Source organism: Danio rerio, chromosome 8, assembly GCF_052040795.2.
Source record: "Danio rerio strain M-AB ecotype USA chromosome 8, GRCz13ab, whole genome shotgun sequence".
NCBI lineage: Eukaryota > Metazoa > Chordata > Actinopteri > Cypriniformes > Danionidae > Danio > Danio rerio.
The window spans coordinates 7,575,001-7,601,577 of NC_141028.1; the positions used below are offsets into that span (position 1 = coordinate 7,575,001).

General features: G+C 34.9%; 1 protein-coding gene across 5 annotated transcripts in view; it reads right to left on the bottom strand.

Moving 5' to 3' along the window:
* The window catches only part of LOC100333709 (leucine-rich repeat transmembrane neuronal protein 4), a 464,907-nt gene that overhangs the window by 261,177 nt on the left and 177,153 nt on the right, over nt 1-26,577 (bottom strand). For 3 of the 5 annotated variants that reach the window (XM_087264119.1, XM_087264117.1, XM_087264118.1), the window contains exon 2: nt 14,259-15,849. In XM_087264119.1, the coding sequence (XP_087120245.1) occupies nt 14,303-15,823 (1,521 nt within the window). In that variant the 5' untranslated portion in view covers nt 15,824-15,849 and the 3' untranslated portion in view covers nt 14,259-14,302. The remainder of the gene's footprint in view (nt 1-14,258; nt 15,850-26,577) is intronic. The other 2 variants (XM_087264116.1, XM_087264115.1) reach the window with 1 other exon arrangement.

The following is a 26,577-nucleotide window of genomic DNA, read 5'->3' on the forward strand; positions in this document are numbered from 1 at the left end:
TATATATATATATATATATATATATATATATATATATATATATATATATGTGTGTTATTTTTAAGATATTTCAAATTATTATTTAATAAATAAATCAAATGTCCAAGGTTGTAAATAAGATGAGAAAGAACTGTTTTGTAAAAATAAAACAACAAATATAGGTAGCAAAGAAAACCTAATTTTATTTAACTTTTTTTTTTTTTTGTTGAATTTAATTTTTTATTTAATTTACAGTTTTTTCAGTCGCTTTGGTGTGTTTCTCACAACGCTAGTGCATTTCTCAAAACAATTAGTACAAACTGCAAAACCTAGTTGATAAACTGCAAAAGCAAGTCACTTGCTCAAAATGCAAGTGTTCATGTCAATGAAAATGTCAGTGTCATCAAGATGAAAAGTCCTGCCACCATTGTTTATGAACAAGATAGTCAAATGGCTTTGTCATGTTTTTATTATCACAGTTTACTCTGTATATTTTTTTCTATTAAAAAAAATCAGATTTTGGTGACACTTCCTGAAAATGCTCAAGACAGCACTATATACTGTTTGCACAGCCATGTGAAAACTACAGTAAATTTAGACATCACTGCATTTAGTGAGGTATCTGAGCACAAGACACTGAATATGTATGTTTCATGTTGGGTAGTGCTGTGCACAATTGTAAACAATATTGCAGTACATATCGGAACTAAACCTACAACATACACAGGTCTGTAAATCATTCATGAAACTGTTCAATTTTAGAAGAAAAATATTTAGAAAAATATTTAAATTTTTTTAAATAAAATTTGCTAGACAGATTTTGACAACTAGTTCAACATTTGTGTATGTAATGACTCAAGTAATGAAATGAAGACTATTAGTTTTATATGGAATGACTATTCAGCATTCAAGTTTAGTTTAATTTGACTGACATGACATAAGCAAATGATTATGTTATAAATAGCAAAGAGTTGTATAAAACAGTTGATGCATGTCCAAAAACATTTGCAAGTTGTTGGAAGAAATGAGAAACTGCTACTATATGTGCTCAAATGACTAATTGTTTTGAGAAATGCACTAACTGTTGTGCAAATGTAAATAGTGCAGATATAAATAGTTAATTTAATTTAATTTATTTTATTTACTTATATTATATTATATTATATTATATTATATTATATTATATTATATTATATTATATTATATTATATTATATTATATTATATTATATATTATGGGGCGACACAGTGGCACAGTAGGTGGTGCTGTCGCCTCACAGCAATTAGGTCGCTGGTTCGAGGTTTTGCATGTTCTCTCTGCGTTCGCGTGGGTTTCCTCCAGGTGCTCCGGTTTCTCCCACAGTCCAAAGACATGCGGTACAGGTGAATTGGGTAGGCTAAATTGTCCGTAGTGTATGAGTGTGAATGAGTGTGTATGAATGTTTCCCAGAGATGGGTTGCGGCTGGAAGGGCATCCGCTGCATAAAAACGTGCTGGATAAGTTGGCGATTCATTCCGCTGTGGCGACCCCGGATTAATAAAGGGACTAAGCCGAAAAGAAAAGAATATTATATTATATTATATTTAAAAAATCAATCATATGTCCACGGCTGTAAATAAGATGAGAAATAACTTGCAAACAAAACAAAATTTTATTTTATTTATTTTATTTAATTTTCTATTTTTTTTCTATTTTATTTTATTTTATTTGACAAGATATTTTGAATTATTATTTGATAAATCAAAAATATGTCCAAGGTTGTAAATAAGTTGAAAAAAAATTGTTGGGTCCGTACTTCGTGCCTCGCTTAAATGATGTAAGATAATTTGTCAGATCCTGGATCTATTAATCTTGATATATGATCTTTGGTTAACTTGTTGTTTTTTTCAAACAAGCTTGCGAATCAGATTAAAATGTCTGGATAAACTGATCTGAGATCGCTGTGTGTGTTGTAAAGGACTGATCTATTGATTCCCAAAATCATGATCAGCAATGCAACGATTGGCTGACAGCACAGCAGCGTTATGACATCATCTGATTATTATTTAATTGTCCATTAAAGCCAAATTACATGAAATTCATAGAAAATGGTTTGTTAAATATGACACGCAATAACTTTACACCTTTCAGGTATATTTTACACTTTCAAGTGTCAAGAGTATTTAGCAACTTGTTTAGTTTTATTTAGTAAATGACCAAATCAAGCTAAGTGTGTAACCCAGGTATGAAGAACGGACCCCTGTTTTGTAAAAATAAAACAAAAATTATTTGCAAACAAAAAAAAAACAGAAAAGAAAAGAAAAAAAAAACAAAAAAAAAACAAAAAAAACAGAAAAGAAAAGAATAGTAAAGAAAAGCTAAATGTTTTGAGAAGATTGGCAATTGTTATAATGGGTTCAAAATAAATTAAATTAATTAACTACAAATACAGAAAAAAATACAATACCAAAATAAATTCATTAAATTAAAATAAAAGGCAAAGCAAGTAAATTAAATTAAATTAAAAAGGTAATTTAAGGTAAAAAAAAAAAAAAAAAAAAAGTAGTAGCAGTTACTGTAACTAACGGCTACTCGGATTAAAGTCAAAGCTCTCTCCAGTTGTATTAAAATATAACCAAAACCACAAGGGAGGGGAAAAAAACATAATATCCCAACCTACTTTTCACAATCCAATCCAACCCAATCCCAGTGGATAAAATTAAGTCCCGTCCTACATTAAAACAACTTGACCAGAAGTACATCAGCACATTCAGCCTATAAGCCTGCCTTACGACTGCAGTACCTGCATTACTTTAGCAATCCAGGTCAATGAAGTCCAAAAGTATATCAATCTGCTTTCAAACCCATTTATTTCAACAAACACACAAGGAAACCTTCAACATCCTACACAACATCCAACAGCAATATTTGTTTTTTTATACAGAACAAACCACTGTTATACAATGACTTCCCTAATTAACCTAACTTGCCTAATAATCTGGTTAAGCCTTTAAATGTCACTTTAAGCTGAATACTGTTGTCTTGAAAAATATCTAGTCAAATATTATTTTCCGTCATCATGGCACATAAAAAAATAAATCAGTTATTAGAAATGAGTTATTAAAACTATTATGTTTAGAAATGTGTTGGAAAAATCACTCTGTAATACAGAAATTGGGGAAAAATACAGCGGGGCTAATAATTCTGACTTCTAACAACAAGACACTAACAACACACAATGCATCATCTCCAAGCTACATTCCACTACCTTGAAGTCTAGTTTTGCACATTTAAAAGTTTGTTAAATGTAAGACATCTGTTCAAATGCTTCGTTCCAACTTTCTAGTTGCTTCTGGTTCATGAACGACTTGTTTGTAGCTGACATATGTTCGTTTAGCACTGCTTTCCAGATGTCAAACGAGGGAACGCGCTATTTGTGTATTCATACGCCATCCCTTCGCTGAGAATTTCACTTTTATTATAAATACACTTCATCAGTTCTGTTCCAAAAGTGCGTCAGTTGTCCTGCTGTCTCCTGCTGCCTACTCGGGCAGATGTCTGTCGAAACTGGAGCTTTCGAAATGTCGGATTTGTATACACAAAGACATGCACAGAACGATGAACATATTTAAAAGGAGGTTTTAATTGCATCCAAAATAGAACTATAGTTTTACATTATATATATATATATATATATATATATATATATATATATATATATATATATATATATATATATATATATATATATATATAATGTAAAACTATAGTTCTATTTTGGATGCAATTAAAACCTCCTTTTAAATATGTTCATCGTAATAATTCTGACTTCAACTGTATATATATATATATATATATATATATATATATATATATATATATATATATATATATATATATATATATATATATATATATATACACAGTTGAAGTCAGAATTATTAGCCCCCCTGAATGATTAGCGCCCCTGTTTATTTATTTCCCACATTTCTGTTCTGGGAAGATTGTTTCAGCACATTTCTAATCATAATAGTTTTAAAAAAACAATTTTTAATAACTGATTTATTTTATCTTTGCCATGATGACAGTAAATAATATTTTACTAGATATTTTTCAAGAAACTTCTTTACAGCTTAAAGTGACATTAAAAGGCTTCACTAAGGCTTGTTCTAAAGATTATCGAGAAAAAAAAAGTAGCTTAAAAGGGCTAATAATTTTGTCCCAATTTTTTTTTTTTTAATTAATAACTGCTTTTATTCTAGCCGAAATTAAACAAATAAGACTTTCCCCAGAAGAAAAAATATTATCAGACATACTGTGAAAATTTCATTGCTCTGTTAAAAATAATTTGGGAAATATTTAAAAAAGAAAATAAAAATCAAAAGGGGGCTTATAATTCTGACTTCAACTGTATATATATACACACTACATGACAAAAGTCTAGTCGTCTATCCAAGTTTTAGGAGCAACATATAATAACTTGACTTCTAGTTGATAATTTTCTTTCAGAAGTGCCTAATATCAAAGGCAAAGGTCTCTAAATTACGCTTATTTTACCAAAATAAAATATAATCATGTCTTAATTTTTAATTATTTAATTAGGCCAGTAAGGTCTGACTTTGCTTAGACAAAAGTCTTTCACTTAACAGAAATTATGTACAGTATAGAATATAAAGTCACGCTGCAGTGGAAAAGTTAATATTGTGTATGACTCTCATGAGCTTGGAGGACTGCATCCATACATCTCTGACTCAAATCACTAATTAATAAAGTCATCTGGAATGGCAAAGAAAGCATTCTTGCATATATATATATATATATATATATATATATATATATATATATATATATATATATATATATATATATATATATATATATATATATATATATATTTATTCATTTTCTTGTCGGCTTAGTCCCTTTAATAATCCGGGGTCACCACAGCGGAATGAACCGTCAACTCCACACAGAAACGGCAACTGAGCCGAGGTTCAAACCAGCGACCCAGCGACCTTCTTGCTGTGAGGCGACAGCACCACCTACTGCGCCACTCCCTCGCCTATATATATATATATATATATATATAAATAAGCACACACACACACACACACACAGTTGAAGTCAGAATGATTAGCTTCCTTGAATCATTAGCCCCCAGTTTATTTTTTACCCCAATCACTATTCACCAATTCCCTACACTAAATTAATTAATTAATAAAGTCATCTGGAATGGCAAAGAAAGTGTTCTTGAATATATATACGATATATATATATATATACTATCGAAAACAACTGAAAACAAACATTCCGCTCTAGACAACAATAACATTTCGGTGGACGCACATATGCACAGTTTATAACATTAATTGTTAATAAATGAAAAGAAAAACATTAAAAAAGACAAACTTTGACTTGCCAAAATGAATTCTGCATTAAAGACACATTTCAAACTGTGAAAACAAAGTATACTTTAATACTTTAAGCAACTCAAGTCAATGCATCATGCTGTCCTAGATTCTTTAGCTTTTCAAGAATCATTATTATTTCATAGTATATACTTCAAATATACTAATGATGGAACGGCAACATGTCATGGGAATTCATACTCATTTCAATGAAAAAACATAAAAATGACTCCTCATTTTCTCGAAACACTTTCTAAGTATAAGCCCACTTGGTATGGTCTTGGAACAGAGCTATTTTGTTGTCATAAATCCCACCTGAGCCACACTCCGACTGAATATTCATAGCAAAAGTCCTTGGAAAAAAACAATATGCAAACCACAGTGATACCAACACACCCACAAAACCTCCAGGTCCCAGGCCTGTGTTTGTATAAAACATCCGACACAGCATCATCCAGAGAGGTCGTGTTGCAGCGGACTAAAAAAAAAAAGGTGAAGCTCTGCTGTTCGGGCCAGAAACACCGGGACGCCGTCCAGAACTCAAGGACGAAGACTTCACCGTTTGGAGCAAAAGGAGCTGACCCAACACTGAGCTCTGGGAGGCCCTGTTCTGCTAAAGAGGACATTTGTAGTTTCAGGGAAAGCTGTTGTTCATTTTAATACGCCGAAACAATGCTGCCAATGCCCACTGGCTTTTACAGTATCTGCGCTTCTGGAGAAACGCCAAAACCACGGCCACAGTGATTAAGCAGGGATTTCACAGCGGCGTTACACACTTAGAATCGCTCATTAATACATCTGCAGTGACAGCAAACACAGAATCATCCTCTACTGTACACACATACATACAAATACATATATACAAGCCAGATTTATTTGCTCTCCTGTTAAATTTGAATTATTTTATTTTTCCCCAAGTTCTGTTTCATATGGAGAGATTTCTTTTCTAAAAAAATCTAAACATAATAGTTTTACTAAGTCATTTCTAATAACTGATTTATTTGTCTTTGTCTAAACAATTATCTGATTATCAACTTATTATCTGAGTCTGAACAAACTTTTATTTTAAAAAGTCTTTTATTTTGAAAAATATTTGTATTCTCTCAGTTACATCTCGGTCACCTGAGCGCCCAAATTTAACCCACAAGCAGTAACAATGAGTAAGAAACAGACATCTAGGGAACTGTTCTTTGCTAAGGGGAAAAGACCCAATGAAAGACCCACGAACTGCCATAGATCCGCAACCCATTTGTCAACAAATCAGGTGAATCCAGCATGTCTGTGCAAGAAGATCAACTGCTGGAGATCTCAAATGACCGAGATCTTTTAGGGGCCATTCGCATATTGAGTCTTTTCTAGAGTTTGCAGAGTTTTTGGGGTTTTTTTAGGAACTAAAAATCTATAAGTTTAACACGTAAAATATACTTGAACCACATAAGGCTAGACACGATATACTTTAACATAATTAAAAAACAAAAAAAAAACATAAATACATAGCAATTTAATAATAATAATAATAATAATAATAATAATAATATTAATAGTAACATTAATAATAATAATAATAATAATAATAATAATATTATTATTATTATTAATAGTAACATTAATAATAATAATAATAATAATAATAATAATAATAATAATAATAATAATTATTATTATTATTATAATTATTATTATTATTATTAATAATAATATTATTATTATTACTATTATTATTACTATTATTATTATTATTATTATTATTATTAATGTTACTATTAATATTATTATTATTATTATTATTATTAATGTTACTATTAATATTATTATTATTATTATTATTATTATTATTATTATTAATGTTACTATTATTATTATTATTATTATTATTATTATTATTATTATCTGGTAAAACAGTAATCCTAGAGGACTTGAAGTAAGTTGGTTAAAAATTAAACTTGCATCATTACTAGAAGTGTGAAGGAGATTTCACAGCAAAGGAACTGCACGCGATAATGAAAAATCTGTCATGGTTTGCTTCCTCTCATGCTGTATCAATTCTGTATGACTTTCTTTCTTTCTTCTGTAGAGCATGAAAAGAACAAAGATTCATACGGCGACCAGGGGCTGCGAGCTTCTCATTACTGTGAAAGTACAGCTCAAATATATACCATCAATTGACAATACGTGAAAATCAGATTTCCAAACATTGAATATCAAAGCAACCCTTTCAAAATGGAAAAGGAGGCTTTTCCCTACAGTATATCCACCCATTCAAACAGATCTAAAATGGTGGCTTGTGACTTGAAAGAGAAAGAAAAGAAATGTGACCATATTATTTTACCCGCCATGACGTTTTTTTCTTTTCTCCCTTCCTTGTGTGATTGCATAACACTTGCTGAATAAAGCTCAATCTGATTCAGCGCCACCATATTGTGTTCTCAAGCACTGTTAAAATGATCAAATAAATGATCAGCCAACTAAAGAGTAACTCCACCGCCGATTTAACTCCCATTCCCACTCATAGATACAACATTCACTCTTATTCTGCACCTCCACTCTTCCGTGGATCCATGTGTGTGTGAGAGTTGCCGCTGACCATGGTCACTGGAGGTCACAGGTTATCGCCGGTCGATAAAAATTGCTTTCTGACAGCCATAGCTTTATGTCTCTGATCTCGCTCTTTTGACACTTCCAATTTTCCGAGATAGAATCACCGTCCTTCTTGCTGTAAATATGGCCAGCCTGACTGCTCACAACATCAAGGGGCTTCAGTAATGGCCCGGTGCCTGGACTTCCTGCGGTTCTGCCTTGTCAACAAAAAAGCTGTCAGGGACTCATCTAACTCATCTGCGCGATTTAAGAGAGAGATGGACTCAGGCAGCCTATAAAACCCTGTATTTAAGGTCCCAGAGTACAAGACCGCAAGCAAATATTCCATATTAAAGGAGTAGGTCACACAAAACTGAAAATTATGTCATTATTTACTTGACGTTGACTTGTTTCTTACCAGTTTGAGGGTTTTTATTTTTTTTTTTGTACTGTTGAACACAAAATAAGTTATATCTAAGGATGGTGGAAACCGGTAACCAACAAATACTATAGAGGTTACAGTATTCCAACATTGTTCAGTTTAACTATCCCTTTAAGGAAAAACAAATGCACATTATAGAATCTTAAATTGTAGTTACAAAGAGATAAAAATAGCAGAACTCAGACCGATTTACTAAACATAAAGCCTATGTGTGCCTGTCAGTGCTTTTGGATTTCATAAAAGCTTATATCTCAAACAATGCTGTTAATAAAAACAAGTTTATAGTGTATTTCACACATTTTCTAGTGCATTTACACCAAAACACCCCCTACAATTAGATCATTTCTGTTATGTGCTATACTTTACATTCAGATCTGGTTTTAGCTGAAAAATACATTATTATCTGTATCCTAATTTATACTATGCATTTAATATGCTTAACCTTTGGGTTCATATTGTAGTAGTAGTAGTAAAACTGCATACTTCAGAAGAGGTCAACAACATATTTAACCCACAGTTATGGGCTGTTTAAATGCAGGCTATACAACCCTGTAAGGTTCCAGAGTACAAGACCGCAACCAAATATTCCATATTAAAGGAGTAGGTCACACAAAACTGAAAATTATGTCATTATTTACTTGATGTTTACTTGTTTCTTACCAGTTTGAGGGTTTTTTTTTTTCTACTGTTGAACACAAAATAAGTTATATCTTAAGAATGGTGGAAACCGGTAACCAACAAATACTATAGAGGTTACAGTATTCCAACATTGTTCAGTTTAACTTATTTTGTGTTCAAAAGGAAGAAAAATAAATGGTTTGGAACAAGTAAATGGAGTGAAAATGACGAGACAATTAAATTTTCTGAGTAAACTATCCTTTTAAGGAAAAACAAATGCACATTATTGAATCTGAATTGTAGTTACAAAGAGATATAAATATCAGAACTCAGAGCGATTTACTAAACATAAAGCCTATGTGTGCCTGTCAGTGCTTTTGGACTTCATAAAAGCTTATATCTCAAACAATGCTGTTAATAAAAACAAGTTTATAGTGTATTTTACACATTTTCTAGTGCATTTACACCAAAACACCCCCTACAATTATATAATTTCTGTTATGTGCTGTACTCTACATACAGATCTGATTTTAGCTGAAAAATACATCATTATCTGTATCCTAATTTATATTGTGCATTTAATATGCTTAACCTTTGGGTTCATATTATAGTAGTAGTAGTAAAACTGCATACTTCACAAGAAGTCAACAACATATTTAACCCACAGTTATGGGCTGTTTAAATGCAGGCTATACAACCCTGTAAGGTTCAAGACCGCAACCAAATATTCCATATTAAAGGAGTAGGTCACACAAAAATGAAAATTATGTCATTATTTACTTGATGTTTACTTGTTTCATACCAGTTTGAGGTTTTTTTTTTTTTTTTTGTACTGTTGAACACAAAATAAGTTATATCTTAAGGATGGTGGAAACCGGTAACCAACAAATACTATGGAGGTTACAAGTTTCCAACATTGTTCAGTATAACTTATTTAGTGTTCAAAAGGAAGAAAAAGAAATGGTTTGTAACAAGAAGAGTGTAAATGATGAGAGAATTACATTTTCTGAGTAAACTATCCTTTTAAGGAAAAACAAATGCACATTATAGAATCTCAAATTGTAGTTACAAAGAGATATAAATAACAGAACTCAGACCGATTTACTAAACATAAAGCCTATGTGTGCCTGTCAGTGCTTTTGGATTTCATAAAAGCTTATATCTCAAACAATGCTGTTAATAAAAACAAGTTTATAGTGTATTTCACACATTTTCTAGTGCATTTTACACCAAAACACCACCTACAATTAGATCATTTCTGTTATGTGCTATACTCTACATTCAGATCTGGTTTTAGCTGAAAAATACATTATTATCTGTATCCTAATTTATATTGTGCATTTAATATGCTTAACCTTTGGGTTCATATTGTAGTAGTAGTAGTAAAACTGCATACTTCAGAAGAGGTCAACAACATATTTAACCCACAGTTATAGGCTGTTTAAATGCAGGCTATACAACCCTGTAAGGTTCCAGAGTACAAGACCGCAACCAAATATTCCATATTAAAGGAGTAGGTCACACAAAAATGAAAATTATGTCATTATTTACTTGACGTTGACTTGTTTCTTACCAGTTTGAGGGTTTTTTTTTTTTTTTTTTTTGTACTGTTGAACACAAAATAAGTTATATCTTAAGGATGGTGGAAACCGGTAACCAACAAATACTATAGAGGTTACAGTATTCCAACATTGTTCAGTTTAACTTATTTAGTGTTCAAAAGGAAGAAAAATAAATGGTTTGATACAAGTAAAGGGAGTGTAGATGATGAGAGAATTACATTTTCTGAGTAAACTATCCTTTTAAGGACAAACAAATGCACATTATAGAATCTTAAATTGTAGTTACAAAGAGATAAAAATATCAGAACTCAGACCGATTTACTAAACATAAAGCCTATGTGTGCCTGTCAGTGCTTTTGGATGGCATAAAAGCTTATATCTCAAACAATGCTGTAAATAAAAACATTTTCTAGTGCATTTTACACCAAAACACCCCCTACAATTAGATCATTTCTGTTATGTTCTATACTCTACATTCAGATCTGGTTTTAGCTGAAAAATACATTATTATCTGTATCCTAATTTATATTGTGCATTTAATATGCTTAACCTTTGGGTTCATATTGTAGTAGTAGTAGTAAAACTGCATACTTCACAAGAAGTCAACAACATAACTCACCCAATACCATTGTGTTGCACATTAGTGTTATGGGTTGTTTAAATGCAGGCTATACAACCCTGTATTTGAGGTTCCAGAGTACAAGACCGCAACCAAATATTCCATATTAAAGAAGTCATACAAAAAATTATGTCATCATTTACTTGATGTTGACTTGTTTCATACCAGTTTGAGTTTTTTTTTTTTTTTTTTTTTTTTGTACTGTTGAACACAGAATTAGTTATATTGAAGAATTGTGGAAACCGGTCACCAACAAATACTATGGAGGTTACAGGTTTCCAACATTGTTCAGTATAACTTATTTAGTGTTCAAAAGGAAGAAAAATAAATGGTTTGGAACAAGTAAAGGGAGTGTAAATGATGAGAGAATTACATTTTCTAAGTGAACTATCCCTTTAAGGACAAACAAATGCACATATAGTTATTATAGAATCTTAAATTGTAGTTAAAAAGAGATAAAAATAGCAGAACTCAGACAGATTTACTAAACATTAAACCTATGTGTGCCTGTCAGTGCTTTTGGATTTCATAAAAGCTTATATCTCAAACAATGCTGTTAACAAAAAAACAAAAAAAGTTTATAGTGTATTTCACACATTTTCTAGTGCATTTACATCAAAACACTCACTACAATTAGATAATTTCTGTTATGTGCTATACTCTACATTCAAATCTGGTTTATTATCTGTAACCTAATTTATACTGTGCATTTAATAATATGGTTAACCTTTGGGTTCATATTGTAGTGGTAAAACTGCATACTTCTGACAACATAACTCACCTAATACAACTGTGTTGCACATTAGTGTTATGGGTTGTTTAAATGCAGACTATAAAACCCTTTATTTAAAGTTCCAGAGTACAAGACCGCAACCAAATATTCCATATTAAAGGAGTAGATCATACAAAAAAGAAAATTATGTCATCATTTACCTGATGTTTACTTGTTTCATACCAGTTTCAGGTTTTTTAATATATTGTTGAACACAGAATAAACTATATTGAAGGATGGTGGAAACTAGTAACCAACAAATACCACGCAGGTTATTTGTTACAGGTTTGAACATTATTCGGTATAACTTATTTTGTTTCAACGGGAAGAAAAAATGGTTTGGAACAAGTAAAGGGAGGGTAAAAAATGACAGAATTTTTTTTTGGGGATGAACTGTCCCTTTAATGACAAACAAATTTCCATATAGTATCTCAAATTGTAATTACAAAGAGATAAAAATAGCCGATATACTAAACGTGTGCCTGTTACTGCTTTTTAGACTTTACAAAAGCTTATATCTCAAACAATGTTGTCTATAAAACAAGTTTATAATGAATTTGACACATTTTCTGGTGCATTTTATATCAGAATACCCCTTAAAACTGGATATATTTTGTTATGTGCTGTACTCTACATTAAAAGATGCATAATTATCTGTATCCTAACATATGTTGTGCATTAGCAATATGCTTAACCTTTGGTTTTATACTGTAGTAGTAGAAATGCTTAGTCAAGCACATAAATCACCCAATATCACTGTGTTACACATTAGCGTTATGAGTTGTTTAAATGCAGGGTTCAGTTGTACAGTTTCCATTTACGGATAAAAAAAAACATATTCACACTTGTCAAAAGGCTGAAAAACACATCAACAGGAGCAACAAAAGGGGCAAAGGACATGATGGATGCTAACAACAACAAGACCATAAAGCAAATGAATCAACACGGCAACGATACACAAGTGGAAAAGCACAGCCCCTCGTGTACATTTCACAATAAAGCACTAAAATGAAATACCACCTTTTACTTCTATCACTGTGAAGGCAAAACAAATAAAGCCTCTTAGTCAGACACTTCTGCATTTCATTCGTCGGCGAACTTCATTAATTCGCCCTAACAATTATTTAATCTAACCTTGTTTCCCAGGATGTAGTTCCCATTATAACTTCTTTCAAGGACACTAGCTTTATCATATTTTCGAGCTTCTGAAATGGATCCCTTGGGATGTTCATTACTTTCAATGGGAAATATCCACAACCACCACCACAAAGATTTACCTACAATCCACTGAATCAACAAAACAAGTGGACATGATGGCAGTCCCATAAGTTAGATGCCCTACAGATCTCACCCTTGTTCTAACATTTCCATGATGGTGATGATCCTTAAGATGACCTTTGCGGAGAGCCGTTTATAATTAGACCTGCAGACACTGAATCTATCTCCACTATGAAGATTGCCTTTGCTTTTGCTGCTCTAGGGCTCGAAAAGAAATGTACTTTGTATTGTGTATGTACTCTGACTCCCCCGAGTAGCTGTTTCACAGCAAAAGGCTTTACGTTTATTTTCTCAAGCTCCTCTATGCCTGGACCTGTGCCTTATCATATTTCACGGGGAGAACCTATGCCACTGAATAAATTATTTCATGCAATTGCTCAACAAATGTCAAGCAGCCATAAGTAGCCATGTGGTGGGATTAGGATATAAGGATCAGCAATGTGTACCTTTAATTAAGTCCTGAACTAATGAATTGTTCGACAAATTGCATGATTAAGGAAAGTCTCTTCAACCTCTCAATAATCAGGTCACTGCTACCTTGAAACCAAAATGAGGCAAATATTTATCTTGGAACCAGACCAATATATTTGTTCTCACATTTCGTCAGTCTCCTTTCTCCTTTAAACAAGCAGTCGCAATTCATCTGACTCAACGGCCCTTTGCTCGGGGTGTTGCATGTTGTTGATAATGCAAAAACACACAGAGGATAGGAAAGGAGCAATGCACTGAGACTTGACCCAGTATGTGAAACTGAACGTTATTTGTAAGAATAAAAGAATAGACATCCCCAAATTAGTCGATACAAACATGAGCAGGTGTTTTTGGCTCGAGGAAGGTTTATCTTACTACTGTATATCTGATGTTAAAGAAGTAAGCAAAACTTTGATTACAAGACTGAGAACATATGACTCAAGTTGCCATGCACTGACCCATGTTTCCTACCCATCAGGGGAACAGCTAGCAGCGGAAAAAAAGGGGGGAGACAACACACTTTTTGCCTCACTCACATAGACTGGACATTTACCTCTTATTCCCCGCAGTGGTAATGGATTTTAGGAGGGCGACGGATCATACCTCACATTCTCGGGAGCCGGAGATGGTGTAGGTACAGGGTCCTGTCCCATTGACCAGTACGTCCATGGTTTCTGAGTTTGTGGGTTTGTAGTCCACATAATATTCCTGAAGCGGAGAGCTGAGGGTGCGCTCTGTCTCCCGTGCCTTTTTCCGGCGTTTTCGCACCATGGAATGCTGCTGCAGTTGCTTCATGCTGCTGGGATAACGCTTCCAGGAGACATAGATCACTAGCAAGATCATGGCCACGGATAAGAAGAGGGCGACACTGCCGGCTATTATCTTGTGGAATGAAACATGCTCAAAGTCCTGCTCAGGGACAGGTGGGGATGCTGCCGTCGGAGACGGTGCAACAGCATTGTTCCGAGTTATTTTCTCATTTACCCTGAACATAGTGGGCAGGGGGAAACGTTTGGGTTTGGATGGGGAACTTACAGTAGAGGATATCGTCAGATAAGGGGTGGGGGTTGTCTTGCAAATTCCATGCGTGTCAATGGCCTCTATAACTTTCTCACCCTGAATCTCCTTCGGTCCTGCACAAATCATGGTGGTCTCTTTGTTCCCCTTGAAGTTCCTCAGCCAAGCTACAAGAGGGCATAAGCTGGGGTTGCAATCCCAAATGTTTCCTGCAAGACTGATGGTAGTAAGCGAGATCCAAGCCGAGATGGCCTCTTGAGACACGTTGCTTAATTTATTAGAGTCCAGATTAAGGGTCTGCAAGTTAGGGAGACACTGGAAGATGCTCGAATCCAACACCTGCAGGTCATTCCCGGAGAGATCCAGCTTTTGCAAAGAGGTCCAGGTCCATGTAATTCCCTGGGTTATCGACTTTATCCGATTCCATTGCAGATACAAAGCACGGAGGTTGTTCAGCCTTGGGAAATGAGAAAAATTGATCTTTGAGAATTGGTTGTGCTCCAAGTGTAACTCGGTCAGTTTGAGAAGCCCCGCAAATGCATTACGAGTTAGACTTCGCAGTCTATTATACCCCAAATCAAGGAACTCCAGATTTCGACAATCCTGAAACACTCGCATAGGAACCGTCTTGAGGGAGTTTGATCTGATGTGGAGACTCAACAGTTTGCGCAAGCCTTGAAATTGATTTGGCTGCAGGATTTGAAGTTTGTTGTAGGAGAGGTCCAGGTTGCGTAGGTTGGGAATCGAATGGAACGTGCTGTTTTCCAAATGAGTGATCTTGTTGGAGCTGAGGATCAACTCCTTTAGTCTTCGAACACCCTGAAAGGCTTGTTTGTCCACTCCACTGATGTAGTTGTGGTCAAGGTACAGCCAGACCAACTGGCTGAGGCTGGCAAACTGACCAGCCCTGAGGTTCACCAAGCTGTTGTACCGCAGAGAAAGCCCCTGGCATCCAATGGAAACGTTCTTTGGCACATCGCGGAAGGCATTTGACTCACAATATACTATTTTGCCATCGCAGCGGCAGCTTCGGGGACATGGTTTCTCTCGGACTCTGCCTTGGGATGCCAAGAGCCAGGCCTGCACGAGCAGGGGGATCATCAGCCAACGGGATCTCACCAGGGACCCTGCATTAAACACAAAAAGAAAGAAAGGATGAGCCATAATTTGGTCAGTACTCCTCCTTGTTTGGCATTTCAGTTAACTGATGATTACTTCCTTGCAAAGATTAGTTAATACATAATTAGTCTCATTTTGCATCAGAGTATATAGTAAATCTTCACAGAATAATATTTTGTATATACAGTTGAAGTCAGAATTATTAGCCCCTCTTTGATTTTATTTTTCTTTTTTAAATATTTTCCAAATGATGTTTAACAGAAGGAAAAAGGAAATTTTCACAGTATGTCAGATAATATTTTTTTCTTCAAGAGAAAGTCTTGTTTTATTCCAGCTAGGATAAAAGCAGTTTTTATTTTTATGAACCATTTTAAGTTCAAAATTATTAGCTCCTTTAAGCTTTTTTTTTTTCAACGGTCTACAGAGCAAACTACTGTTATACAATAACTTGCCTAATTACCCTAACCTGCCTAGTTAACCTTATTAGCCTAGATAAGCCTTTAAATGTCACTTTAAGCTGTATAGAAGTGTCTTAAAAAATATCTAGTCAAATATTATGTACTGTCATCATGACAAAGTTAAAATAAATCAGTTATTAGAAATGAGTTATTAAAACTATTATGTTTAGAAATGTGCTGAAAAAAGTTTATTTTTGTTAAAAAGAAATTGGGGGTAAAATAAACAGGGGGCCTAATAATTCAGGGGCGGTAATAATTCTGACTTAATCTGTATAAGTATGAATTTATGTGCTGCTTCAAGTGGGAATTTTATTTACCTTCTTTTTCGTTTGGCAATAATGAGATTATTATGCAAATGGCCCTTGTAGCGGAGCATTTGGCGTTCTTAAAATTATGTCAGGCTCAATTGATTTTCCTTGCTTATTTCATGTACTTTAATTACAAACGAAAGCAAATATACACATTCATTTTGTGGCAACCAAAAAAGCAAGACACTCAACAGTAACTTGACTTGTTTTTTTATTAAATAATGCAGAAAAACAGTATTTCCCCTAAAGGTTTCCTCAATAATCATAATTACACTGCCTGTGTGGTAGAGAATCCAGACTGTTAAAATAACAGATCGCATCTCCTCTGCTCATGGTCAACAGTATGACATTATCACACAATATACAGTTGAAGTCTAAATTATTAGCCCCGCTTAGATTTTTTTTTTCCTTTTTAAATTTTTCCCAAATGATGTTTAACAGAGCAAGGAAATTTTCACAGTATGTCTGATAATATTTTTTCTTCTGGAGAAAGTCTTATTTGTTTAATTTCGGCTAGAATAAAAGCAGTTTTACTTTTTTTTTATTTAACATTTTAAGTACAAAATTATTACCCCTTTTAAGCTATATATTTTTAATAGTCTACAGAACAAACCATCATTATGCATTAACTTGCCTAATTACCCTAACCTGCCTAGTTAATCTAATCAACCTACCAATAAAATAAGAAAACAACAGAAACAGAAATTGGGGGAAAATTTTAACGGGGGTGTGTGGGGGGGGGGGTTAATACAGGGGGCTAATAATTCTGACTATAAATGTACACAAATAAATATATTCAAAGATTACTGTGTCAACCAAGAAAGAAGATAGAAACAAAAGCAAGACAGCAACATTGAAGAGAGAGAGAGAGAGAGATTGGACCTGCATGTCCTTGTGATTGTTTTGTTCTCTAAATGAATAAGGGTAGAATCAAATGTGCATTGCTTCATGATAAAAGCCCTGAATCCTTGTGCAGTATCCAAAATCTTAAAGCACTCCAGCTGGGTGAAAAATATACATGGTCACATTCCCTTTACTGAAAATTCTCCCTATCTTTGGTGTGCTGATGACAAGTAGTGATGAGATGTTATGATTCATGAGTCAACTTTTTTTTTAATCTGATGAATCATTTAATCCAGTTCACAACTGAATAATTTGCGATTCGAAATGATTCATTCACAAATTAAACTGATGTGGTTCTCCGGCTCAACTAACTCACTCAATGAGCCGGTCACGGAGGTTAACAGCTCACTAGAGAAGAAGATAATTAGTGAATAATGATGTAAATCTAGGTCTTTTCATTACAAAGCTATCTGATGAATCAGAATACAGTGCATGAGTCAGACTATTTTTGTGATACGTTTACGGTGCTTTTGTGCTCTTTTTGGAGCTTGAAAGCGTTACTGTAATTGCACGGAAAACCCAGCATTTCCCCTTCTGTGCTGCCTAGAAGAAATATGGGTTTCACAGTGTAAATAAATGACTATTTTAAGAGAGAAGATTTGAAATAAATGACAACATCTTTGCCAATCGATGAAGGACAATGAACATTTCCTTTCCCCCCGTTGGCTGGCTCAGTGTCTCTTTATGCTTTGTTATCTGATTGTTCTTCAGTTTGGGCAAAAATGAAGCTAAGGGTGTGCCAAAGTTGATAACAGTCCTTTCTCTCTTGCTCTCGGAGCAAAAACCGGAAATTATTGGTTTATCTTGAGTGGCCAACACAAAGGCTTACCATCTGATCCTTTAATCATATTACAACTATTGAGTACATATAAAAGTGATCGTATAAATGCTCAATGGTGAGCAGCAATGCGTTTGAATCCTCCGGTCTGACCACTGTTTACTAGCCTCCAGATTCAGATCTAATCGAAACATTTTGTGTAGGTCAATTGAATGAAACGGGCTAATCTAATAGTCTTGAAGACAGAGCGTAGGCTGGCCGAACAACCTGTTATCTACAGGACAATCAGTTCAGTGTGGCATTACAAATTGCCTTTGAATTCATTTGAAATAATGAGAGAAAAACACAGTGCCTAATCTTCTTTTGAGGAGTCTCAAGTTATAGCACAAATAAGTCATGTTATTGTGTAGCTTAAGGCCTATTTACGTATTTTAAGTAACTGTGTATGTTGCTGTCAATTTTAAAGTGCTATAGTACATACCGTAAAGTACAGTACAGCCTGCTTTGAGCACTGGGCTTCAGAAAAACACAGTACAGTGCTTCCCACAGGTTTGAAATATACTTGAGGTGGTAGCTCAGGGGCGGACTGGGACAAAAATTCAGCCCTGGCAATGTAGCCACACTAGCCCACTACCACAATAGCAGTACTATACGTAATAGATATTTAAATATTTGGGGCTCTATTTTGACGGTCCATGCGCAAAGCGCAAAACGCAGGGCCAAATGCTTTCAGGGCGTGTCAGGACGCGTTTTTGCTAATTTAAGGACGGGAAATCTGCCTTGCGCTTCGGCGCATGGTCTAAAAGGGTTGAGTTTATTTTCTTAATGAGTTACAGGTGTGTTTTAAGAATAAACCAATTACAGTCTCATCTACCATTCCCTTTAAGAGTCAGCTGCGTCACGCCAATAGAGCATTCGCTATTTACAGGACGCAAAGTAAGTCTAAGTGGAAAAAATGAGCATTTCACAAGCAAACAGTTCACAGTTAACAGTTTTTTAACAGAAAACTGTTAAACAGAGCATCTACTGCGTGAGAATGAGAGATAATGGATCACTTTCACTTTCGCTCTTGGATAGGGAAACCTTTACGCACAGACATCAATTAGTCTATAAATAAATACTTTTGTTTGTTAAGCGCAAATATTCATTTCAAAACTATTTCTAAATTCAGTTCTAATATTCAGCAAACGAATAAATGAATAATAATAGCAAAATGTGTTATATTCTTAAACACATGCTGTGCCCCATATGGTCTAAAACCTGACAGGTGGGCAAATATAAGCTTGTTTTTAATAAAACAAATTTAAATATGGATATAATAAATAATACTGCTAATAATAATAACATTAAACAAAAGCAAATTGTTATAAATGAACTGAAAAAGCCTCCTGAGATGAAGAAGGCATAAAAGCAGTGATTTTTCATATTTATGTGGGCTAGAACATATGTTTTGTAATATTTTAATCCTTTATATTTATATTTATATCTATTCTTATTATATCTTATATATATCCTTAATATTTAAATTTTTTCATATGTAAAGATATTTGCCTATTGCTCTCTTGTGCATATTAAGCAGTGCGTGAGCGAGGCGCAACTCTGCGCCGGAGTTTAGACCGGGTTAGTTTTGGTCTAATGAAAAATCTATTATAGTTTCTCAAAATAGCAACGCACCAGCGGTCCGCCTCAGAACGCCTTCCTTTTTACACCAGAACGCCTATGGGCGCACAAATGAGTGCTAATGCATTTGCTATTTAAACAGCATAGCGCAACGCCTCAAAACAACTCTTGCGCCAAGCTTAAATTACCAAAAGACTACTGCGCCACGCCTTGCGCCACACTGCGCCGGGTGTATGAAAGGGCCCTTGATGTATGTGACTGAAACAAAAACAACCTGTTTATATCAAATTTATACATATGTAAACACTAAATAAAAAATAATCTGTGCATCTTGTCGAGTCCGTTGGCTGTCTGTTAATACCGTTTGTCTGCTATAACTTATATTAGGAATAACCTGTGAATGTGCACACACCTTTACACACAAATGGACATGCAGCACTAGCAACACTTCAGCATAATTTTATTCACAAATCACTATATATGTCATTCTCTGCAGTGTCTCTACAGGTCTTTATTGCCACTGTCTATATGTCGGCTTCTTGTATCTAAGTTGGCATTGTACACATTTTCTGATGCTACATCTTCTCATCCCTTTTAACTCTCTCACTTATTTGGATCACTGCTTATGCTAGGCTATGCCTCATTATTCTTTTGAATAATAAGGTGCTTATTAAACAATTAAAGGTGACCTAATGAATAAATATTAATAATTTTGATCTAATGTACAGTCTCTTGCTGCACGAAATCAGGCAGCCATCGCCGATTGGGCCAAATGCTTAACATTTATTATTATTATTATTATTATTATTATCATTATTATTTTTTATTATTACTATTATTATTATCCTCATCATCATAATATCACATCTAGCAAGAGATAAAAGCTGCCTGCATGTAAAAACAATACATTTTAAAAAATAAAAATTAAAAAAATGAAGAAAAAAAACTGACCGGCCCACATTTAAAAAATGGTCCGGCCCTTCTGGCATTTGCCAAAATTGCCAGATGGCCAGTCCGTTCCTGTGGTAGCTGGATTGAAACACACCTTTTGCACACCAATAAATAATGTTATTTTTCACTATATTATTATTTATTATGACATTGTTATACACCTTTTCTTTTTAATGGGCTAAAGTTATAAAAAAAAAAGGCTGTTGAAATAATTTAAATCCACTATTTGTCATACTTTTATGTTTAGTAGCCTTGTTGACAGGTAAAAGCTGCTCTCTCTTTCTCTAAAGTTGCTTTATTGGCATGACATTTACAGTATTACCAAAGCATTTTAGTTATGTATAAAGCATATAATATATTAACATGATTAAATCAATAAAATATACACCAAATGAGAAACAAATAACACAAAAAATAGACAATATTGCTATATATATATATATATATATATATATATATATATATATATATATATATATATATATATATATATATATATATATATATAATCATTAAAAAATAAAAAGTGTAGATTTAAATAAGGCAAATTAGTTGATTGCCATTTTTAATGGTGTACAGATATTTTGCAGCCATTATATTTAGTTCTCCGAGTTTATAGTAAAATTTATCTGAGTTGTTTAATAAATAATAATGTAATGTTTCTCTCGCTACTGTGCATGCGCAGTCAGATGCGAAAAGGTAATGCAAATAACGGCAACCTAAAAAAACCAATGTAAAACCCAAATCCTGGAAATTTTAGGAGATTCTAAAACTACGACCCAAAGCATTTTGCCACAAAAGGCGCATCTCTGTGGGTCGGCATAGCACATGAGATTGTCTATGTGAGTGCTGATGAACAGCAGTAGAAAACTAGCAGAGCAAGAGAAGAGTTTCCACTGGAGCAAGACTAGAGTTTCCACTGATTAATCAATCGCGAATGTTTGGCTTTTCGTATGCTGATACAAAAAAAAAAAAGTGTAAAAAGATGATAATAGTATTATGTTTCACCAGCAAATATATTTGGGCGGATGTTAATATACCTGAGAAGCCCGCTCAAGTGAAAACTACATGTGGGAGGCACTGCAGTATGTTCATAACAGAACCCTATTAGTAGCTTTACTGCCAGATGTCCTTCTCTAGTCCTACACTCACTGGCCACTTTATTAGGTACACCTTATTAGTACTGGGTTGGACCCTCTTTTGCTTTCAGATTTGCCTAAATCCTTCATGGAATAGATTCAACAAAGTACTGGAAATATTCCACAGAGATTGTGGTCCATATTGACATGGCAGCATCACACAGTTGCTGCAGATTTGTCGGCAGCACATCTATGATGCGACACTCTGGCATAAACAAGGCATTTGTGCCCACAGAACTGCTGCTTACTGGATATTTCTCTTTTTTGGACCATTCTCTGTAAACCCTAGTGATGGTTCTGCGTGAAAAACCTAGTAGAGCTGCAGTTTCTGAAATACTCAGATCAGCCTGTCTAACAACCATGCCACGGTCAAAGTCACTTAAATCACCTTTCGTCCCTATTCTGATGCTCAGTTTGAACTGCGGCAGATCGTCTTGACCATGTCTACAGGCCTAAATGCATTGAGTTGCTGCCAGTTGAAATTTGCGTTAACAAGCAGTTGGACCAGGTGTACCTAATAAAGTGGCCAGTGACGGTGATTGTAGTTCACACTGTGAAATAAAAACAGATACGCAAACTTACTAAACTACTAAACTAAAACAACTGTCTCAAGAAAAAGAAGAAAGAAAAGTACAAACAAGCCAACAAAGATTGTTGCGCTGCTCGTGGTTGCCAGGGCATTTCTATGGGGTCGTTATGGTGTTTTCAAAATGTTGTTACTGTACTGTAGGTTGTCGCAATGATGTCCTGGTTGTTTTTAGAATGTGCTTGCTAGGGTGTTGTGAGTGCTTTAGAACGGGGTTTCTATGGTGTTGTGAGTGCTTTTAGAATGTGGTTGCTATGGTGTTGTGAGTGCTTTTAGAATGTGGTTGCTATGGTGTTGTGAGTGCTTTTAGAATGTGGTTGCTAGGGTGTTGTGAGTGCTTTTAGAATGTGGTTGATAGGGTGTTGTGAGTGCTTTTAGAATTTGGTTGCTATGGTGTTGTGAATGCTTTTAGAATGTGGTTGCTAGGGTGTTGTGAGTACTTCTAGAATGTGGTTGCTAGGATGTTGTGAGTGTTTTTAAATGTGGTTGCTATGGTGCTGTGAGTGCTTTTAGAATGTGGTTGCTATGGTGTTGTGAGTGTTTTAAAATGTGGTTGCTATGGTGTTGTGAGTGCTTTTAAAATGTGGTTGCAATGGTGTTGTGAGCTGTTTAAAATGTGGTTGCTATGGTGCTGAGAGTGCTTTTAGAATGTGGTTGCTATGGTGTTGTAAGTGCTTTTAGAATGTGGTTGCTAGGGTGTTGTGAATAATTTTAGAATGTGGTTACTAGGATGTTGTGAGTGTTCTTAAAATGTGGTTGCTATGGTGTTGTGAGTGCTTTTAGAATGTGGTTGCTATGGTGTTGTGAGTGTTTTAGAATGTGGTTGCTATGGTGTTGTGAGTGCTTTTAGAATGTGGTTGCTGGGGTGTTGTGAGTGCTTTTAGAATGTGGTTGCTAGGGTGTTGTGAGTGCTTTTAAAATTTGGTTGCTATGGTGTTGTGAGTGCTTTTAGAATGTGGTTGCTATGGTGTTGTGAGTGCTTTTAGAATGTGGTTGCTAGGGTGTTGTGAGTACTTTTAGAATGTGGTTGCTAGGGTGTTGTGAGTACTTTTAGAATGTGGTTGCTAGGATGTTGTGAGTGTTTTTAAATGTGGTTGCTATGGTGCTGTGAGTGCTTTTAGAATGTGGTTGCTATGGTGTTGTGAGTGCTTTTAAAATGTGGTTGCAATGGTGTTGTGAGCTGTTTAAAATGTGGTTGCTATGGTGCTGAGAGTGCTTTTAGAATGTGGTTGCTATGGTGTTGTAAGTGCTTTTAGAATGTGGTTGCTAGGGTGTTGTGAATAATTTTAGAATGTGGTAACTAGGATGTTGTGAGTGTTCTTAAAATGTGGTTGCTATGGTGTTGTGAGTGCTTTCAGAATGTGGTTGTTATGGTGTTGTGAGTGTTTTAGAATGTGGTTGTTATGGTGTTGTGAGTGCTTTTAGAATGTGGTTGCTATGGTGCTGTGAGTGCTTTTAGAATGTGGTTGCTAGGGTGTTGTGAGTGCTTTTAGAATTTGGTTGCTATGGTGTTGTGAGTGCTTTTAGAATGTCGTTGCTATGGTGTTGTGAGTGCTTTTAGAATGTGGTTGCTAGGGTGTTGTGAGTACTTTTAGAATGTGGTTGCTAGGATGTTGTGAGTGTTTTTAAATGTGGTTGCTATGGTGCTGTGAATGTTTTTAGAATGTGGTTGCTATGGTGTTGTGAGTGTTTTAAAATGTGGTTGCTATGGTGTTGTGAGTGTTTTAAAATGTGGTTGCTATAGTGTTGTGAGTGCTTTTAAAATGTGGTTGCAATGGTGTTGTGAGCTGTTTAAAATGTGGTTGCTATGGTGCTGAGAGTGCTTTTAGAATGTGGTTGCTATGGTGTTGTAAGTGCTTTTAGAATGTGGTTGCTAGGGTGTTGTGAATAATTTTAGAATGTGGTTACTAGGATGTTGTGAGTGTTCTTAAAATGTGGTTGCTATGGTGTTGTGAGTGCTTTTAGAATGTGGTTGCTATGGTGTTGTGAGTGTTTTAGAATGTGGTTGCTATGGTGCTGAGAGTGCTTTTAGAATGTGGTTGCTATGATGTTGTAAGTGCTTTTAGAATGTGGTTGCTAGGGTGTTGTGAATAATTTTAGAATGTGGTTACTAGGATGTTGTGAGTGTTCTTAAAATGTGGTTGCTATGGTGTTGTGAGTGCTTTTAGAATGTGGTTGTTATGGTGTTGTGAGTGTTTTAGAATATGGTTGCTATGGTGTTGTGAGTGTTTTAGAATGTGGTTGCTGGGGTGTTGTGAGTGCTTTAGAATGTGCTTTTTTTCACATTAGAATCCTCATAGATCGCTCAAAACACTATTCACTTTAATGTAAAGCATTTTAGGTTTTTAAAATGGTCCATGTGTTGCTCAGGGAGGTTTAGAGCAGCCTAATTAGACAAAGAGAGACAGGTAAATCAATTTAGCCTCTGCAATATAACCAGCTACACAGAGCACCACCTTGGGCAAGATCACATAAAGTTATGCAAAGGTACGCAAGGACACAAGGAGCAAATGTACAAGCCAATAGGGTTTGCATGCAAATTCTCTAAGTTTTAATTAACTCTCACAGCGTAACGGCTGGAGTCACCCTCATGAGTCATGCTTTACTTACAAAAAGCCCAAACTTGAAAACCTCCATTTAATTTGTCTTCCGCTGCATATATGCATGATAACATAAGTGCATCTTGGCCTCCCCCACCTTCCTGCATCCAATTCATCACGATAAAGGAACGGCAGCCAAGATGCAGTCAAACAGTGCGTGTAAACCAGCCCTTGATCTTAGAGCTCATTCATCATGCCACCAACATTAAAACACATCCACATCCAGGTCTCGCAACCACAGTCTCTGTAAAGCCTTTTTTTCTGTGGTAAAAGCAATCTCACCAACTGCATGCTAGATTCCCACGGGAAAGAAATATCTAAATGAAATCCCTTTAATATCGCAATTGTTTTTCCTACACAGCATAGCAATGACACAGTGAGTAAAGAAAGACTCTAAACTCTCAGCTTGTTATCCTATGTAAGACTCTGTAATCTTATATATGCCTTTGGCATATCTCAACGTCTTAATATATAATGTAAAAAATCAAACTCATGTGTAATCAAATTCTATCAAGATCAAATCAGCTGTGTTGTCCGCAACCATTCTTATAGACATTCAAATCTGTATTCAATGAGGGAAAGTATTACAATCCCTTGAAGCACTGTAAGTGACAACAAAGACTATAGAGTACACAAGACATGTCACTCGCATTGTTTTCAATGGGAAAAAGTGTAGCGATCAATATTGGAATAGAGCCCCGCCTTCTAGTACAGGAGCCAATCAGCGATCACTATAGACTGAAGATTCACTGGGGGAGGGGCTTGAACTAGATGTGACTTTCTGTGGATTTTGTGTGATTCTAGCATTTAGAAATTGAACTGAAGAGACAGTTGTTGTTTAGTTTCATTGGTGATTCCAAACATGAAATCATAAGCTTGGCAAACTATTTAAACAGACTGCCTGAGCATACTGCCTGAGAGGCGTTTCAAAGATGTGAAATGTATCTCTTTGAAATGTATGTGAAATGTATCTGAGATGTATCTCAGATGTATCAGATTTGCAGATTCATGAAACAATCAGTGAAATAACTTGCCTTAAAGAGACTTAGGTGACAATTAAATAAAATTAAAGATTAATGAATAAACTCAGCGGCCACTTTATTAGATACACCTGTCCAACTGTTTATTAGTGCAAATTTCTAATCAGCCAATCACATGGCAGCAACTTAATGCATTTAGGTATGTAGATATAGTCAAGACAATCTTTTGCAGTTCAAACCGAGCATCAGAATGGGGAAAGAAAGGTGATTTAAGTGACTTTAAATGTGGCATGGTTGTTGTGCCACACGGGCTGGTTTGAGTACTTCTGAAACTGATCCACGCATCTTTAGGGTTTACAGAGAATGGTCCGGAAACGAGAATATATCCAGTGAGTGGCAGTTCTGTGGGAGCA